General features: G+C 41.2%; 1 protein-coding gene across 3 annotated transcripts in view; it reads left to right on the plus strand.

The window, feature by feature from the left end:
* Nucleotides 1-20,293, plus strand: part of LOC139470233 (band 4.1-like protein 5) — a 79,708-nt gene that overhangs the window by 37,130 nt on the left and 22,285 nt on the right. For 2 of the 3 annotated variants that reach the window (XM_071252554.1, XM_071252556.1), the window contains exons 2-7: nt 2,035-2,139; nt 3,416-3,458; nt 5,319-5,387; nt 10,154-10,232; nt 11,715-11,812; nt 19,846-19,966. In XM_071252554.1, coding sequence (XP_071108655.1) covers nt 2,035-2,139; nt 3,416-3,458; nt 5,319-5,387; nt 10,154-10,232; nt 11,715-11,812; nt 19,846-19,966 — 515 coding nt within the window. The remainder of the gene's footprint in view (nt 1-2,034; nt 2,140-3,415; nt 3,459-5,318; nt 5,388-10,153; nt 10,233-11,714; nt 11,813-19,845; nt 19,967-20,293) is intronic. The other variant, XM_071252555.1, reaches the window with a different exon arrangement.

A 20,293-nucleotide genomic window follows, 5' to 3' on the forward strand; every position in this document is an offset into this window, starting at 1 on the left:
TATCAGGACAGCTGAATGTTAATTATAGCTGCAAGTGGTGCCTATAAATTAGACAATGGAAAGACCAGTATCCTAATTGTGTGGGGATGTAACACGGTTATGTGGCTATGTATCACAAAACATTTGTTTCATAATTTGTGGTAACATAACCAGGTGCTGTGGCTATATTTCTTGATGATGTTCCATTATATATCATGGTGTTGTGGCGATGTATATCATGATGTGGCTATATATCACAGTGATGTGGCTGTATACCAAGTCCTAAAAGTCTTACCATGCTTACTTGCAGATCACATAGTCAGTGGAGATATGCATGGATGTGTGTGTTGTTGATGTGTGTGAAGAATTGCTGACTCAGCTATTGTAAGCAACAGACAACTGGGATGGATTCTCTCTCTCCTTCCCCACACAAATTAGTGTCATCCCATATACCAGGCTCAGTAACCATGGCAACAGTTACATTATAGCTGCTTGTGTGGGAAATGAAGTGTGAATACATCAGAGTTATGAAATGAGTAACTGTGCAAGTTTATTATCTGTGAACTAAATTATATTAACATTATTAGCTCGTTCAAACCTAAACCCGTCAGTTTGTGGTCAGTCAAAAAGTATGATCCCATATAAGGAGTGTCATTTACAGGAAAGTTTAGTGTTGATATAGTATATCAATATATCAATTAATAATAACATCAGTTATTCTGTATGTGTACAGATAAAAGAATTCCTATGCAGTTGTAACAAATGTTATATTTGGGACAACACTTTCTTAGTAAAGTACAGATTCTCATACTTTTTCCGGGATTCAAACCCACACTGCGAGAGTGAGCATGGTGAGGCAGCTAATCGCCAGCACACAAAGTCAGCGATCTAACACCTTCACTCACCGAGGCTTCTGACAACTGGTAGTCTAGATCACGTACTTTGTGTACCCCTCTGACAAGGGTATATTGGCACGGCTCCCATGGCCGAAAGCTAAATGGTATTGTGTATTCATTGTGTATTCATCCTATGCAGCTAATCAATTTAATGATAAACATGAGCTAGGCTGTCCTTAAAGTGTTTAGAATTGAATTTTCTCCCTTCTCATCTTAATTATGGTACTCTGAATGTATGTTGACATTTCTGGGGCAGTGGGGCAGTGAGTGAGTTGGGGTTAAAGCCGCTTTTAACAGTATTCCAGTTATATCACAGCGTGTCAGCTTAATGTGGGAGGAAAGCCAGAAGTGATGCAGGTCTCAGACATTTACCACTTCGGTGAAACCCATGATTCGAACCCACAATCAGGTTTCTGGCGTGCCCAAGGGATGCAACTCTGCAGAGCGATTCACGCCGCCTTAGACTACTGGGCCACCCATGCCCACTGTGGGAGTGAATCAGGAATTTATTATTGATATTCATAAATTTGAATCAATATAGAATAGACATTAAAAATTTACTGAAATATAAATATTGTGCAAAATGATGACATACCACATATTAAGTTTGAGCAGGTGGCATCATTTATTAGTATGGTAGAATACTTACTAGAGCTGAGTATCGCCTGGTATCATGCAATACGATTTGTATCACGATACAGACTGACGATACTACTAGTATAACAATACCCCACATCAAATAGTAAGAAATGACAAAATCACGGAAATACAGCTCTAAAACCTCTTTCTTCACACATTTCTGTATAATCTCAAAAACTTCAACCAAGAGAAACATAAGAACAAAACATTTTTAAATGAAGGGATGGTTATTGAATGTAATAGTCGGCGCATCCTCAGCCACCACGTTCTTGTGATCTGCCATGCCTACAGGTAGCGCTATGCTACTTCTGCCATATGGGAGGTAACTCTATTGGCTTCTGTTCTATTTATAGCATATCGTGATCTCACAAACTGACGATTCAAGTATAGTATATACCTGAGTATCCATGATATCGTATGTATCAGTGAATTGGAACAGCACTTAGTTGGTACTTACTTTGTTCTCACATCACAAGTGAACACCCGAGGGATGCTGACAATCTGTATTTCTGTGTTACAGAAAAAGTCCAATGGCGGCGAGCTGATGGAGCAGATCTTCTACTACCTGGACATCATAGAGAAGGACTACTTCGGGCTTCAGTACACCGACGTCCACAACGTCAATGTGAGTCCACCTTCTCTACATGGGTGCCTGATTGTCTTTATCGGTAAACGCTGCACTCAGCAATATTCCAGCTTTTTGACAGCGGTCTGTAAATAATTGAGTCTGGATCAGACAATCTAGTGATTGACATCATGAGCATCGATTTGTGCACTCTGTATATGATAACATGCAGGGTTCACTCTAGGAATCTTCTGACATGGGCTCTTTATGTGAAACTTTCATATATTCTGGAGGTACGCCCACACTTGCCCATACAGCACCATGTTAAATTGCCCCATTGTATTTGAAAATGGGGGCTTTATTAAGCACAAGGCCAAACCCTAGCTCTGAACATGTATCAACCAAGTCAGCGAGCCTGACCACTTAAGATGGTCGTCTCTTCTGACAGCATGGGTTACTGAAACGAAGTCTAACTCAGATCTTCAGAGGGGGTATGTATGGTAAGGGGAAAGGGTGTTGTTCATGCTGTCAACCACTGGTTTGTCTGATTTAGACTTCATTACAGGTTTTTGTGACATTGTGTGTCACAATTGATGACAATTTTTTTTGTGATGGTGTTTTATTGACTATGTGTGATTGTTGCTCATGGTATCAAGCACTGGTTTGTCTGGTCCAGACTAATCACACAGCCCGGGTGTAGCTGAACAAGTGCTGATCCACCCATGCATGTATAAGGAATGGTACCTGATGTTTAGGGCTGGTTAAAAAGATCGATAATCAGAATCATCGTCGATGGGAAGAAATATTAACGGTTATCGATGTGAAAATTGTATCATCAGTAATATCTTACATAAGCAGTTGTGATAAAATATAGTTTAAATTTACCAAAACAGACTTGTTATTATCAATCGTCTTATTTGCCAAAGACGAGGAGGCAACTGTTTTTGTTAAAAGACTACAGTGTAATCCATGCATGAATGTGTCACCACTCACCATTAGCATGAAATGTGTTGATTTCTTTTGGACTTCTTTGCATATTTGCTCTAAGTTTCTTCTCTGATGTTTATTGATAATTGATCGATATTTAATAACGGTTATCAAACTCTATGACCTGTATTGACAGCCAGCCCTTCTGATGTATGTTTTTTGTTAGACAGCAGTGGGGTAGCCCAAGTGTTAAAGCGCTCGCTCGTCACACTGAAGGCCCTGGTTCTATTACCCACGTTGGTGTGATGTGCGGAGTGATTTCTGGTGTCCCCCGTTGTAATATTATCATGATTATTGTGCTAAAAGCTGTGCCATGTGACATGTTTTACTGTGCTCTGTGTTGTTGCAGCATTGGTTGGATCCCACCAAGCAGATCCGCAAACAAGTGAAGAGTGAGTATGTCCTTCTTGTTCAAACCAACATGGCCGTTGTCTCACAGGTGTCTGCGAACAAACGGGATGATGTCCTCAATGTCATTCTTATCAAATTCAAAACTTCATTATTTTAGTAACTTTTTACCTCTTTGACAAATAAGAAAGTCACTGCAGCAGGGTTGTTTCTAAAATTGACGTCATCGGAAATTTCAACAAGGTACCATTTTCTGTGAACTTTCAGACTTTGATGTGAAATCAGGGAGCGTAATGGGTTTTGGATAAATCAGTGATGTTAGGAGTTCAGTTCACCAGCACAAGCTAGATGACGAGGTATTTGTTTGTCAATTGGCAAAACAAACTTGGCTGGACTGCTGAAATTGACATTGTAAATTGACAGGAAGATTAGACAAATACGGAAGAAGTTGGGTCATGATTTCATCCCCCAAGCTTCTGCCGTACCATGTTTCCCCATCTACTCCATCTGGAGCTCATCTGGTGGTTACTGATGGGCGCCACATGCTAGTTAGGTGTCCGGTTCCTCTGTCGTGTTGCAGAACAGTGTACTATATATCTGTAGTGGGTAACGAAGCTCTTCATACTCTTTGGTGCTAGTTTACTCCATGCTTCTGTACCAAGTCAGATTTTGATCCTCTTGAAAAATTGTGTGGATTCTCTGGGAGAGTTTGTAAATGTACCATACCACTCAAAGAAGTTAAAGAACACCCGCTTCTTTCATATCACTAGGTAATCTGTCATGCTAATATGAAAGAATTGTGGTCCTTAACTTCTTTTGAGTAGTATAGAATCCCCATAAGTATGTTTTATCATGTAATAATTTGAAAACTGAAAATATTAAACAACCACCCTTTATAATCTTGCATTTCTCTTCCCACATGAGATCCACTGCAAGACACAGACAGGAGCCAATCTCTGACTGGGGCATACTTTGTTTATTTGATGTGGAATATACAGCTTATCACCTTTATATTATTTCCACTGTAAAACATGTCGTTAGTCCCTCCTTGACTCTATGAACAAATAAGTTGTAACCTTATCAAAATACTATCCATGTAGAATGAGATTAACCATGTCAACCAAGTTTGTTTGGGAAGGATGCAAGGTTCTCCTGTTGTGTTTTACCCCTTCAGGATCTCAGGTGGTGTGGTCCCCGGTAACCCAAACTTGGTTTAAGACAGGTCTACCCAGCTTCTAATAGCCGATGTAGACACAGTTTATATATAAAATCTTCATTGTGTTACTGTAAAAGAGTTCAGTAAAAATCCTTGCCTTGCTTGTCAACGGTATAAGGATCTGTACCAAAATGACGCTATTTGAAGTAAAGAAAGTAGTAAGTTGTTTTCCTAGATTGTGTCTACTTCCGTCAACTTCTAAGAAATGCCTATCAAACATTGATTCTAGCCAACCTAGAGGCTGATAGGTATTGGGCAAAGATGTGGCCTTGAGTTGCCTGCAGTAGATGTCAGGTGAGGTCTGGTGAGGTCAGGGTCCACACTTTCATCCTGTCCGTGTTGAAGATGCTTGAAACATTGAAACAAGACAACTGTCTGAAAATATCAGCAACCACCTTGTTAAGAAATGAGTTGCTATTTAAAGTAAATACTTTAATACACAAAAGTTTTTCCAGAAATTATTTCAAATATTGTCTATCCATATTTAACATTTTCTCTTTTGCAGAGGTATTTAGTTCGTTTTTTAACTTTGTTATATATATTTAAAGTATATTTACAGCACAGATTGTTTGTTATATGTGGACGTCTCCGGGGCCTGTTCTCATGCTTGCCTTGCAGATACAACTGTATTTCAGCATGCTCTTCTGTTACCTGTCCTCTGATTGGTTGATTCTGATTATTTACACAGATCCCTATTGGCTGGATACTGATGGCGATGCCAACGAGCCTGAGCAATCAGACACTTATTCAGAGTCATGTGTGTAATGGCGCAGTTTGCTGTTTGGTCATTTTGTGGTGTTTTCTTCTCTAATATCTTTCAATTTCTGACAAATCTTCCTTCTTTTTCTGCCTTATCTAGCTGTCACAGCTTTCTGTGTGGTATGGCTTTTTCACATCACGTCAATACTTTGTGAATGATCATACATCACCTAATATAGGCTCTTTAGCAATATGTGAGTCGTTATTAACAATATGGGCACCGAACGATCTGGCCATTCAGGAGATATTAGCTGCAAGGATGAAAACTATCTGATCTGGCCATTCAGGATATATTAGCTGCAAGGATTAAAACTTGCCAATCTGCCCAATTCCATCTGTCACTGTTACATGAGTAATTATTTATCATTTTATCAGCTTCTCTTGTCGTGAAGAAATACCCATGAAGATGGGTACAATAGGTCTTCAGCAAGCCATGCTTGCCATAAAAGGTGACTTTGCTTGTTGTAAGATACCACTTACAGGATCGGGTGGTCAGGCTCGCTGACTTGGTTGATGCATGTCATCGCATCCCAATTTGCATTGATCGATGCTCATGATGTCAATCACTGGATTTTCTGGTCCAGACTTGATTATTTACCGACCGTCATATAGCTGGAATATTGGTGAGTGCGGTGACAAACAAATCTGTCGTGAAGACAGGCTTCTCTAAGGCAAGAAGTTGGACTTGTTTGACAGAGGAGACGAATTGTGTACAGTGTTCAGTTGAAATCATTTCAGGCTTACCTGATCATAAATAAACCAATCATATAAACTGGTATCAGGATCCGATAAATATGCAAATGAGTTGATCTAGCAGGAACTACTTTTAATAAAAATGTCCCGAAGTTTATCAGGGGTTCCTGGTGTGTGAGGAATTTTGCAGAAAAACATGCTGCACAACATTCGGCACTTTGTAACACATGGGAAGGTTTACTCATACATTGTATTCCTACGTTAGTTCTAAAGGTATGTCATTCAATGAAAATATGGGGGCACGGGTGGCCCAGTCGTCTAAGGTGCTGCAATTCGCTGTGCAGAGTTGGTCCCTTCGGCACGCCAGAAACCTATGATTGTGGGTTAGAATCCCGGTTCGCCCTGATTGTTTCTAGGTTTGTCAGCACCCACCATACCCGTGCTCGTGGGTTTCACCGAAGTGGTAAACGTCTAAGACCTGCATCTCTTGGGGCTTTCCTCCCACATTAAGCTGACACGCCATGATATGACTGGAATACTGTTAAATGTGGCGTTAAACACAACTCACTCACTCACTCACTCTCACTCACTCACTCACTCACTCACTCACTCACTCACTCACTCAATTAAAATATGTCTTAAACTTTCAATGAAGACTGCAACAAACCAAGTTTGTGTTTGGTGCCGCTGAAAATATTCCTGGTTGTATTTACCACTTACCGGTGTGGCTTGTTCTGTATGAGACTCGGGTTTGTCAGACAAGGACATAGTCCTGGCTTCTCTTCCACAACGCAGACCTAGCATTATGCACATCTTCGGATCATAACTGCCAGGATCCATGCTCGTGTTATCAATCACTGGATTGTCTGGTCAAGATTCAATTATTTACAGACCATCATATGGAATATTGCTGAGTGCGGCATTAAACAACCAACAAGCAAACGGCTAGAATTAGTGGTTAGTTCCTGTGTAGACTGGAATAGGGCTAGCTAAGAACATTGATAATCGAAATTATTGTTGATGTGAAGAAATATGAACAATATTTTATATGAAAAATTGTGTCATCAATAATATCTTACTTAAACTATTGTGATGAAATAAAGAAAGTTACAGAAGCGGACTTGTGTTTGTCCACTGCTGAAGACAAAAAGCAACTGATTCTGTTATGTCCTCAAAGTAATCCATGCATAAATGTGTCACCCCTCACCAGTGACATGAATTATGTTTTTGTCGATTTTGTATATTTGCTGCAAGTTATTATCCTATATTTATTGATAATTGATAAATGTTTAGTTAACGGTTGTCGATCTCTAACATCTATATCGATAGCCAGGGCTAGCAGGGAGGGTTACAGCAGGGTTGTTACAGGCCTGGGTTCGATTCCTCACATGGGTGCAATGTGTGAAGCTCATTTCTGGTGCCCACCACCGAGTGTTGCTGTAATATTGCTGAAAGTCGTGTAAAACCCAATTCACTGACTCCTGTAGAATGGGAACAGCGTAGCCCATTGGCTCATCATGCCGATGAACTGAGTTCAAATCCCCACATGGGTAAAGTGTGTGGTTTTCACTGTGATATGGCATAAAACAATGCTCCCTCCAGTGAAGAGACAAAGATTGTCAGTGGAGGAGCGGTAATGGCATGACAATGGCTGTTCTCAGAGTTCAAAATTATGAAGTTCATGGTAATCTTAGTCCTTAAGGTTTATTGCCAGCTTCTTTTTTTTTAAATAATTTTGCTTTAGTTTTTAGTCCCTTGATTTGTAGAGTTTGACACTATAGTCACAAGAGACCCTTGGTTTTCATCCATGATTTTGAACACTGTTCGTCTTGTGTCTTACTCTGACGTTGGCAACTGCTGATTGTGCCTTCATTTCCACGCTGGTGTCAGCGTTTCGCTTCACTTTGTGTGCTGAAAGTGAAACTCTTTTTCATGAATGTTGAAAAGTTTACCTGGTGTTAAAAAATATGCCCTTAAAAATCCGGGTTAGAATTGGCTTTACAGACAGCTTAAATATACCTGGAATATTGCTGAGTGCGGCATGATACAACCTGTTGTTAAAGCTCATGATACAACAATGACAGCACCTTGACTGTAAGGCTTCGCTTGCAGAACACTGTTATTGTAGGAATCAGTGTTGTATGCAAGGGCAAATAACAAATTGAGTTGAACCTTTTGACAGTATGCTTCATTGGTAGTTTCACTGTACGGGCCTCTTGTAAAAGGGAATGGGAAACACATCACAAATACCACATTCCACGTAATAAGCGCCCACTGTGATATTTGCTGATATATTGGCTAGTGAACAATCCAAAATAGCACCCCTTCCGATTGATCAATGTACACAAGACCTATTTATAATACGCACTCGTGTGTAATATTCACCCTCAATTATGGGCAATTAAATTCTGGAAAAAATATATCTGTCGTATATAAACATTTCAGGCTGTCTGCATAAACCACGGAATTTATGTTTCAACACTGGTTTTTTCACCAAAATAATATTCTAATAAGAGCCCCCTATTTCTAATTTTGAGAGCACCCTGGGCGCTTTTTACGTCAAATACGGTAAGTACAGAGATGTGACCCATACTGAGCTGACTCGAATCACGTGGCAATGATAGAAGTTGGCACTAGTCAGTTAAGTCAGTTGCCAAACTGCCCAATAGTTAGATATAAGGACTTGTAGAAATTTTACCATTTTTAAGGGTTTTGCTAAATGTTATCATTATAAGGACAAGTGGACTAAAATTGTTAGTTTCTATTGCTGGGTGGTTACAGTTTGTGTGAATGATTGTTTGTTAATCACAGTATTAATCACAGTATTGATTCAAGATGGGTTTAAGTTTTGCTGATTTTGATTTTGCAAATAAGAAAACTACAATTGACAAATAATATCCTGTCAGAATTGATCCTATGTAATAGTAGTTTTATCAATGCAGACCTAGCTGAAGCGAAACTAGACAGTATATTTCTAGAGAGTCGCAATGGTTTTCCTGACTTTTCACTGGAGTGGTACACGTTGAGTGTCAGTGCGAGCATGCACGGTAATGTGTGACTCAGACAGATCACACCACACACATCAACACCACTCTGCTTACTAATGTTCAAAGTCTGGCCACATGAAATAATTCTCACCTTGCCCTTCAAAAATAGTGCATTGATTAACACACCTTAATTGATGTGACAGTTGCCATGGAAACAGCTATACAAAAAAGGTTTATCACATGCAAACTTAAGATGTAAGTTATGCAGTTTGCCCAATTGAATTAGCTGTTTGTAGTATTTTTGTGTCTTGTTTATTTCATGTAAATTCTAATTTAGTGTTGTTTATAAAATATTAGATTTTTTCCATTTATCTGGTTATTATATTTTAGATTTTTTTATCTTAAAATATTGATATGATTAAAGTGGATGTGGTCATAGATTTGGATTTTGTTTTAATCATTTTAGAGAACCAGTAACTACTCCAGGGACGAAATAATGATTTGTCTTTCTTCATGAGACATGTTCAATATTAATTGAGTCTTTAATCTTTCTGAATATAATGTTTGTATTTTTCTACTTTCTACTCTTGATTTACTCTTGGTCCAAACCCCTGGAGATTTAACAGGCTGAATAAGGTTAATAATTGCATGACCCTTACCCTTATTAATAATAATATTGATGGTAATTTCGGACTGAATTTTGAAATTGTGAATTATCAGTTCTTGTGTTGTTGATTGCCAGTTTAGCATGTTTGTGCATAGATTGTCAGTACAAGCCGAGGGGTCACCATCACTAGTTTAGAATATATTCACATTTACTTCACCATCAACTCACCATTTTAAACCTTTTTTTGATATTTTCATTCTGATATTATTTCTGAAAAGTGGTAAAGGAACTTCCAATTGTCCATCTTCATTAAGCATGTTAAGTCGTAATTATTTCTTTATTTCTTATTTCAATTTAATTTGATTATTATTTTCAATCATTATCATTATCACTTCTGTTTTTTCAAAGAAAGTCATGGGGCGTATTTTGTTATTAAAACTGAAATCGTCGACTCATCAGTGGATGGTTTGTTTGCAGTTGGCCCTCCCTATACATTCCGATTTCGAGTCAAGTTTTATTCATCTGAGCCAAATAACCTCCGGGAAGAATTAACAAGGTAAGTTCTGTGTATTGGACTTATTGGTCGGGTATTATGGGGGTACTGTAGGGCTATTATGGGGGTACTGTAGTGGTATTATGGGGGTACTGTAGGGCTATTATGGGGGTACTGTAGTGGTATTATGGGGGTACTGTAGGGCTATTATGGGGGTACTGTAGGGCTATTATGGGGGTACTGGAGTGGTATTATGGGGGTACTGTAGTGGTATTATGGGGGTACTGTAGGGGTATTATGGGGGTACTGTAGTGGTATTATGGAGGTACTGTAGTGGTATTATGGGGGTACTGTGAGAGTATTATGGGGGTACTGTAGGGCTATTATGGGGTACTGTAGTGGTATTATGGGGGTACTGTAGGGCTGTTATGGGGGTACTGTAGTGGTATTATGGGGGTACTGTAGTGGTATTATGGGGGTACTGTAGTGGTATTATGGGGATACTGTAGTGGTATTATGGGGGTACTGTGGGAGTATTATGGGGGTACTGTAGGGCTATTATGGGGTACTGTAGTGGTATTATGGGGGTACTGTAGTGGTATTATGGGGATACTGTAGTGGTATTATCGGGGTACTGTAGTGGTATTATGGGGGTACTGTAGTGGTATTATGGGGATACTGTAGTGGTATTATCGGGGTACTGTAGTGGTATTATGGGGGTACTGTAGTGGTATTATGGGGATACTGTAGTGGTATTATGGGGGTACTGTAGTGGTATTATGGGGGTACTGTAGGGGTATTATGGGGGTACTGTAGTGGTATTATGGGGGTACTGTAGTGGTATTATGGGGGTACTGTAGTGGTATTATGGGGGTACTGTAGTGGTATTATGGGGGTACTGTAGTGGTATTATGGGGGTACTGTAGAGGTATTATGGGGGTACTGTGGGGGTATTAAGAGTTTCTGGCACATCATCAGATTGTGCGGTATTTCCAGTCTCTGTACATGATAATACTACGTTATTTGAGTGGTTTAACCCAAGTAAAAAGATTCGTTCCTGCCTTCATTCAAAAATGCAAAATAACAAATATTATGCAGCTTTGAAAATGTACAGCGATTGTGTCTGTATTTTCAGATAATAAAGTTCAGCTGCCATGTTTACCAAAGGAGTCACGATATACTTGTTGTAAGAGGTGACTCGTAAATTGCAACTAACATGACCAGGTGATCAGGCTCGCTGACTTAGTTGATGCATGTCATCGTCTCCCAGTTGCGTGGATCAATGATCATGTCAATCACTGGATTGTCTGGTCCAGATGCGAAAATTTACAGACCACTGTCATAGAGCTGGAATATTGCTGAGTGTGGTGTTAAACAACAAACCAAACCAAGCCCAAAACATGCATATTGTGATACTTATTTTGTGCTGTTTGATGTGAAAAACAACACTCCACAGACTCATGGGAATGTTTTTTAGGGGGGAGGTCGAAGAAGGTTCAAGGTTGATGTGCTGAGCAACAAGTGAGTGTCTCCTCTTTGTTTCAGGTATCAGTTCTTCCTTCAGTTGAAACAGGACATTTTCCACAACCGCTTGCCTCTGAGTGAAGACACACTGATTGAACTCTGTGCTCTAGCATTACAATGTGAGTACACCCTGATTGAACCCTCCTCTAGCATTACAATACAAGTACACCCTGATTGAACTCTGTGATCTAGCATTACAATGTCAGTACACCCTGATTGAACTCTGTGATCTAGCATTACAATGTAAGTACACCCTGATTGAACCCTCCCCCCGCATTACAATGTGAGTACACCCTGATTGAACTCTGTGCTCTAGCATTACAATGTGAGTACACCCTGATTGAACTCTGTGCTCTAGCATTACAATGTGAGTACACCCTGATTGAATTCTGTGCTCTAGCATTACAATGTGAGTACACCCTGATTGAACTCTGTAGAATGTGAGTACACCCTGATTGAACTCTGTAGAATGTGAGTACACCCTGACTGAACTCTGTAGAATGTGAGTACACCCTGATTGAACTCTGTAGCATGTGAGTACACCCTGACTGAACTCTGTAGAATGTGAGTACACCCTGATTGAACTCTGTAGAATGTGAGTACACCCTGACTGAACTCTGTAGAATGTGAGTACACCCTGACTGAACTCTGTAGAATATGAGTACACCCTGACTGAACTCTGTAGAATGTGAGTACACCCTGACTGAACTCTGTAGAATGTGAGTACACCCTGACTGAACTCTGTAGAATGTGAGTACACCCTGAGAGTAATGATCTGGTATCCGTTGCACCCACCACCATGGTCCACCACTTTGAAGCTAGTGTGTAACGACCAATAACATGTAAATCACATGCTCTGTCAGACTCCAATGTACAGCCAGCCTGTCACCATCACAGCAGTCTGTCACATGCTGTAAGGATCCAGGGTGTCACATGACGTCATCATGTTGTAACCACAGTACTGTGTATATTCCCAGTAGCAGTCTGTAACTCTACCCGCTAGTCCGAACACCCGTGAAGATCCGGGTAGAATAGGTCTTCACAAACCTATGCTTGCCATAAAAGGTGGCTATGCTTGTCGTAACGGCTGACTAACGGGATCGTGTGGTCAGACTGGCTGACTTGGTTGATGCATGTCATCGTATTCCAGTTTGGTGGATCAATGCTCTTGATGTTAATCATTGGATTGTCTGGTCCAGACTCGATTATTTACAGACCATTGTCATATAGCTGGAATATGGTTGAGTGCAGCGTTGAACAACAACAAACAAACAAAACGCTAGTCAAAGGCCGAGTCTGGTAAAAGTGTGTTCAGTCAGTGAGTTCAGTAAATAATAATCTATATGATAACACTAAAATCTCCAGACAATGATGGGGACAGCCATGTTCAGGCTAGTAGTGTAGGTTTTGGCACAGACTCCAGTAGCAGGCTTGAAATAGTCACATACAGGAAATATCTGTACAGCTTTTCTTAGGTCGTTAAATGTTAAATTTGGAACAGAATATTTACAGTGAGGTAATAGAATGTGCCAAAGAAATGTCCAAATACTTTGAAGTTCAAACTCTGGCAAATATATCGGTTATAAACAGTAATACAGAAACTATCTGTAGCAAATACATTAGTGGCTGATTCTGTGCACCTCTGGCCCCAGCATGGCGCCGGCGCCAGAATAATGGTATCTGCCTGCCTCGCGTCACATGCGTCTATCATACTGGGTGAGGATAACAGAGCCTGGCTGTACAACCCCAGTGCTATCTTGTGTGTAGTGACAGCAAGCACACTTTCATGGGCAAGGGAGCAGGGCTTGGTGACCTTTGGTGCCATCTCGTGGCACTACTCTTGTAACCATGGCACTACTCTTGTAACCATTGATATCTCCTCCCAGGAACAAGCTCCATTGGGTGTGGTTTAGTGGTAATGGAAACCACCAACAGTCCTCTGTTGTCTCAGGGCTTGGGATCTAGAGCCTGTATTGTCTCACTGAACACTGCATGGGGAAGCAAGGGTTTTATCAGAAATTGTCCAGAATTAGTTTGTCTGTAAATCGATTTTTGAAATTAGGCGAAGTGAAATGGGGTTTAACGTTGTATTCAAGATTATTACACTTATATAGCGACGTGCATGTGTGGCTGCTTGTGCTAGTCCAGACTAATTTCAATCTTATAGTGCTAGCCCACTGAGATACCATGCCAAAGTTTATCATGAATACCCCACTCAGACACAGTATACTGCCTCCGAGCCGACCACTCCTTGTTGTATCCCCATAATGTTGAGCTCCAGGTACGGTAACAAGAAGTACCATCTTTTGACGTCTTTTGGTATGACACAGCCGAGGATCGAACCCCGGACGTTCCTCTCTCCAGGCAGACGCTCTACCACTAGAACTTAGTCTTCAGATGGAGGTTTGACTCGTTGTAGAATTGGGGAATGGTTATGTCAGTGAATCAGAGAGAGGAAGATGTGTTTGGAAGCAGTTATCTCCTCTTGTCTCATGGCCAGTAATATCCATATTTATCATTTAACTAAAGCATTTATCCATGACATAAGCTTATGACATAAAAACATGTATGCCATACCCCAATGACATAAGTATGCAGATTAGATATGCAAATTAGATAGCCGGAAGTGGGACTTTTTTCGCCGGTGCACGTGAGTAGGTGTTTACAAACAACATGGATACCTTTGATGTTGGAGACAATGTTTTAATAGATCAAAGGGGAAGTGCTACAGTGATATCCGTGTTGACAAATGGATATTACAGGTTACAGGTTGATGGTACTGAATTTGAATTTGACTGTGATGAAGGCAGATTATCAAAACTTCCCTGTGGCCAAAGTTTCATCATCGAAACGCCATCGTCGAGCACGGCGAAGCAGACGACGAACACAAAGCCGAAAGATGCCCAAGGAAGATTTGTGGCTGTTGAGGACGGCATGATCGATGGTGTGATCCTAGACAATCAAAACAAAAACACAGCCAAGAAAACTTTGTACGACTTGAAACTGTTCGATAACTTTCTAAAAGTACAAAATGAATTTCGCCAAATGCACGAAATCCCCCCAAACGAACTAGACACACTTCTCTGCAAGTTTTTCATTAGTGTTCGAAAAACAAATGGGGAAAATTATGAACCAAACAGTCTCACGGGTTTTCAGAGCAGCATCGAGAGATCACTAAAACGAAGGGGGTATGGCTATTCACTCACGTCATCTTTAGAATTTTCACGATCACGGGAAGTATTAAAGGGGAGAAAAATTGAACTAAAGAAAGAAGGGCGTGGCAACTTACCAAGGAGAGCCGACCCGATTGGTGATGAAGAGATCGAGTCCCTGTGGCAGTCCGGATCCATTGGAATCAGTAATCCAATGAGCATAATAAACTGTCTATGGCTCTACAACACAATCCATTTCGGGTTAAGAGGTGTCAGTGATCACTACAACATGTGTTGGGGGGACATCACATTGCATGTTGATGGAGACGATCACGAATATCTTGAACTGTCCATGAGACAAGAAAAGAATAGGTCCGGTGAGAATCCTCGTGATTGTCGCGACGTTAGGCCCAAAATGTGGGCTAATGTTGCTGATCCCTCTCGGTGCCCTGTGCAGGTGTATAAGTTGTATGCCTCCACGCGTCCACTCGACTTCTGTCGAGATGACGATCCCTTTTACATCGGCACACACACTTTAGGTATGCCTAAACCTGGCGATCAGTGGTTTATCCGCTATCGTATTGGGAAAAACAAACTTTCCTCTCTCATGAAAAACATGTGTGATGCCGCCAGTCTCCAAACATCGAAACGACTCACAAATCACTCTGCGCGCAAACACCTTGTGCAAAAGTTGAATGACAATAATGTTCCGCCAAATCAAATAATGCAGATAACTGGCCACAAAAACATCCATTCTGTGAACAATTACTGTCATATCAATCCTGACCAGCACAAGCAAATATCCAACATCATTTCACGAAACACTCCATCCCACACTATGACATCCCAGCTTGTTGGTGAAACTCCCGTCATGCAGAGCGGCCCCTCGCGTAATGTCCAAATCGACAGTAGAAAACACAGTCAGCGGTCTCAAATAATACATGTTTCTGGTGGTGTCAACACTATGTTTGCTGGCAACATTACTGGTGGAAACATAACGATTAATCTCGTTAAACCTCCAAGCCCGGTCCCAGTCAAAAGACGCCGGATTGTCATCGAAAGTGATAGTGACACCGACTAATGCATCTTACTCTGACCTCTCAGCCGCGAGACATTCTTCAAGTGAGAGAGCGGTTTGATTTGAAACTATATATTATAAGTGAAATTACACCAGAGATATAATCAGATTACACAGAATCGTTGTTGTTACCGTTATTAAAGTTTCAATTATTCTGCAAAAGTCTGTTCAAGTATTTTGTTTAAAATAATCCGAGGAACTTTTTTTGTCGGCGAAGGAATATGCCATAAAGGAGTTAAGAGGTTGTTTATTTTGGTTTACACGGCTATGGAAAACATGTATCACTACGCACGATCTATACGTAAGATTTCGACAAGTTGCTGATGTTAATGTTTAATGCAATTATTCCTTAATTGGGAAGCAAAAATGTGAAAATGATAAATAGAATTCATCACTCGTGTTTTTTAATATGGGAAATATCAACCTCGTCCCGTTAATCGGTATTTGCCTCGCCAAAGGCTCGGCAAATACCGATTAACTAAGACTCGGTTGATATTTCCCATATTAAAAAACACTCGTGATGAATCCTCTATCTAATATCCAGTGTGTCATCAGACCCCATAGGTTTGCCTAGTCGAGACTGTAGGATAAAACACCTCCCTCACTCGATCATCAATTCAAAGTACTTAGTCAGCTAGCAGTGTAGGGCTGGGAAGGGTAAATCGGGTACTTGGGTAGGGTGGGTAAAGAGTAGGACCCGGGTACCCACAGGACTACCCGGACCCGTGGTCAGTCATGTGATATATTGTTTAATGATTACAAATATCTAGAACTCTACATTACAAGTCACTAATGTTCGCATTTCTTTCTGACTGAGCACCATTGCTTCTGACCTTCATAGGTTTGAATAACACTTCAGTCAACTTCAGTGTATGCATGACCAAATCGTTATATACATATATTTAAATACATCTTACCAGGGCTTCGCTCAAACTATTTCGAACCGGACATTTTGTACCAAACTCTTGAGACCTGTAGCGGGTACCCGGGTAGGGTCGGGTAAAGCAGGGTGGGTACCCTGGTAGTAGATTTGGACTCGTCCCAGCCCTATAGCAGTGACTTTGTAACTTGCACAGTGAGTCAGATCAAGTGAGGTAGATTCATCTACTGTTGTTCCAGCATGCTGACTCCTTGTGGCCCTGATGGTATTGATCAGGCCTGTGTCGCAGCTGTTGTATTGATCTGTCACCGAACACTCCGTGTGATTGACATATTCCGTCTGGATAAGAATCCACATCTGGTTTTAGAACTTTTGTTTATGTACCTGTACCACATTAGAATACCATGGCAGAAAACCAGGGAGCGAGTGACCCCAGCTTAAATGCTTAAAAACACTGCTGTATCAGAAAACCTCCAGAGACCACACGACCCCACCTTAGGTTCTGAAAGTGCTATATCAGAAAACCTCCGGAGACCACACGACCCCCACCTTAGGTTCTGAAAGTGCTATATCAGAAAACCTCCAGAGACCACACGACCCCCACCTTAGGTTCTGAAAGTGCTATATCAGAAAACCTCCAGAGACCACACGACCCCACCTTAAGTTCTGAAAGTGCTATATCAGAAAACCTCCAGAGACCACACGACCCCACCTTAAGTTCTGAAAGTGCTATATCAGAAAACCTCCAGACCACACGACCCCACCTTAAATTCTGAAAGTGCTATATCAGAAAACCTCCAGACCACACGACCCCACCTGAAGTTCTGAAAGTGCTATATCAGAAAACCTCCAGACCACACGACCCCACCTTAAGTTCTGAAAGTGCTATATCAGAAAACCTCCAGACCACATGATCCCACCTTAAGTTCTGAAAGTGCTATGTCAGAAAACCTCCAGAGACCACACGACCCCCACCTTAAGTTCTGAAAGTGCTATATCAGAAAACCTCCAGAGACCACACGACCCCATCTTAAGTTCTGAAAGTGCTTTATCAGAAAACCTCCAAACCACATGACCCCACCTTAAATTCTGAAAGTGCTATATCAGAAAACTTCCAGAGACCACACGACCCCACCTTAAGTTCTGTAAGTGCTATATCAGAAAACCTCCAAACCACAAGACCCCACCTTAATTTCTGAATGTTCTACCGTATATGACTGCAGATAAGCCGACCCTGTAGATAAGCCAAGGTATTAACTGGACCATTGAAATACGAAATCTTCAGGACCCCTGCACCCCTAAATTTCTGACACTGCTATTTCAAGAACATCTAAGGTCCAAGATCCCTTATTTTCTGACAGTGCTTAAACATGTTACCATGGTAACTGCCTATTGAGTGCCTCATGACAGGTTCCATCATAATCACCATCAGCAGGAAGAGATGATTGATGTCATGACATCGAGTTGTTACCATTGTTAAGCATAGGTGTTCTCTTACTGATTTACTTAAGGGCCTGTACCATGTCAGAATATGTGTCCCACATTTGTTACCAGACAGACTTGACAGCGTTAGAAATTGGCACTAGTCCTATAGTCCTTACCAAACTGCCCAATGGTAAAGGACTAGTAGAAATTTGCCATTTTTCGGGGTTTTGCTATATGTTATCATTATAAGGACTAGTGGACGAAAACTGTTAGTTTCTACTCCTGCTTGATCAAAGAGAGCAGGTTTTGCTGTGGTGTAGTGTTGTGAATGTTTTTATGAGACTGGTGTTACCTTGAGTGGGAGGACAGGAAGACTGGGTTGGAGTTTATCAGCTGTGTGACATTGTAGTCATTGTCTTCCCCACTGAGTGAGGCTTGTTGTGACGTTGATGAATTGCAGTGTTGGGGTAGTTCTGTGTGGGGACAATGTACACCACAGTTAGGAGGACACAGATCTACAGGGAAACACCGCCTGGAGGAAACACCTGTCTGAGGAAAATACTCCTGTATAGTGGGGTTATTTTTATCTGTGTTGTGTACATGTCACAGGTGAATATATTCAGTTGCAAATATACAGAGGGTACAATACATAAGGCTGGTGTACCGATACAGAGAGTACAATACATAAGGCAGGGGTACCGATACAGAGGGTACAATACATAAGGCAGGTGTACTGATACAGAGGGTACAATACATTAGGCTGGTGTACCGATACAGAGAGTACAATACATTAGGCAGGTGTACTGATACAGAGAGTACAATACATTAGGCTGGTGTACCGATACAGAGAGTACAATACATTAGGCAGGTGTACCGATACAGAGGGTACAATACATTAGGCTGGTGTACCGATACAGAGGGTACAATACATTAGGCTGGTGTACCGATACAGAGAGTACAATACATTAGGCTGGTGTACCGATACAGAGAGTACAATACATTAGGCAGCTGTACCGATACAGAGGGTACAATACATTAGGCAGCTGTACCGATACAGAGAGTACAATACATTAGGCTGGTGTACCGATACAGAGAGTACAATACATTAGGCAGATGTACCGATACAGAGAGTACAATACATAAGGCTGGTGTACCGATACAGAGGGTACAATACACAAGGCTGGTGTACTGATACAGAGAGTACAATACATTAGGCAGCTGTACCGATACAGAGGGTACAATACATTAGGCTGGTGTACCGATACAGAGGGTACAATACATTAGGCAGGTGTACCGATACAGAGGGTACAATACATTAGGCAGGTGTACCGATACAGAGGGTACAATACATAAGGCAGGTGTACTGATACAGAGGGTACAATACATTAGGCAGGTGTACTGATACAGAGGGTACAATACATTAGGCAGGTGTACCGATACAGAGGGTACAATACATTAGGCAGGTGTACCGAGGCAGAAGGTACAATACATTAGGCATGTGTACAGATACAGAGGGTACAATGCTGCTCTACATAAACCGGTACATTGTGTGACACAATACATATGGTGCATTACTCAGCCAGAGGAGATTACCTACTTAACTGTTTGTTATTTCAGCTGAGCTGGGAGACTACGACCCAGAGGTCCACACCCCGGGGTACATCTCGGAGTTCCGGTTCGTCCACAACCAGTCCGAGGACATGGAACTAGCAATCCATGAACAGTTCAAGAAGTGCGGGTGAGTCGTTACACCACTGGGTGAATGTCAATTTGACATGTGATGCTGGCATTAAAAGGAAAACTGAATTACTGTAATATCCTTGTTTCAGTGGACCTGTAATATCATCTGTTGTGTCAGTAGATCTGTAAGGTCCTGCGTTGTGTCAGTAGACCTGTAAGACCCTGGCTTGTGTCAACAGACCTGTAAGACCCTGTGTGTTGTGTCAGTAGACCTGTAAGATCCTGTGTTGTCAGCAGACCTGTAAGACCCTGTGTTGTCAGCAGACCTGTAAGATCCTGTGTGTTGTGTCAGTAGACCTGTAAGACCCTGTGTGTTGTGTCAGTA

This window comes from Haliotis cracherodii, unplaced genomic scaffold (genome assembly GCF_022045235.1).
Source record: "Haliotis cracherodii isolate W230 unplaced genomic scaffold, xgHalCrac1.p SCAF_20, whole genome shotgun sequence".
Classification (NCBI taxonomy): Eukaryota; Metazoa; Mollusca; class Gastropoda; order Lepetellida; family Haliotidae; genus Haliotis; species Haliotis cracherodii.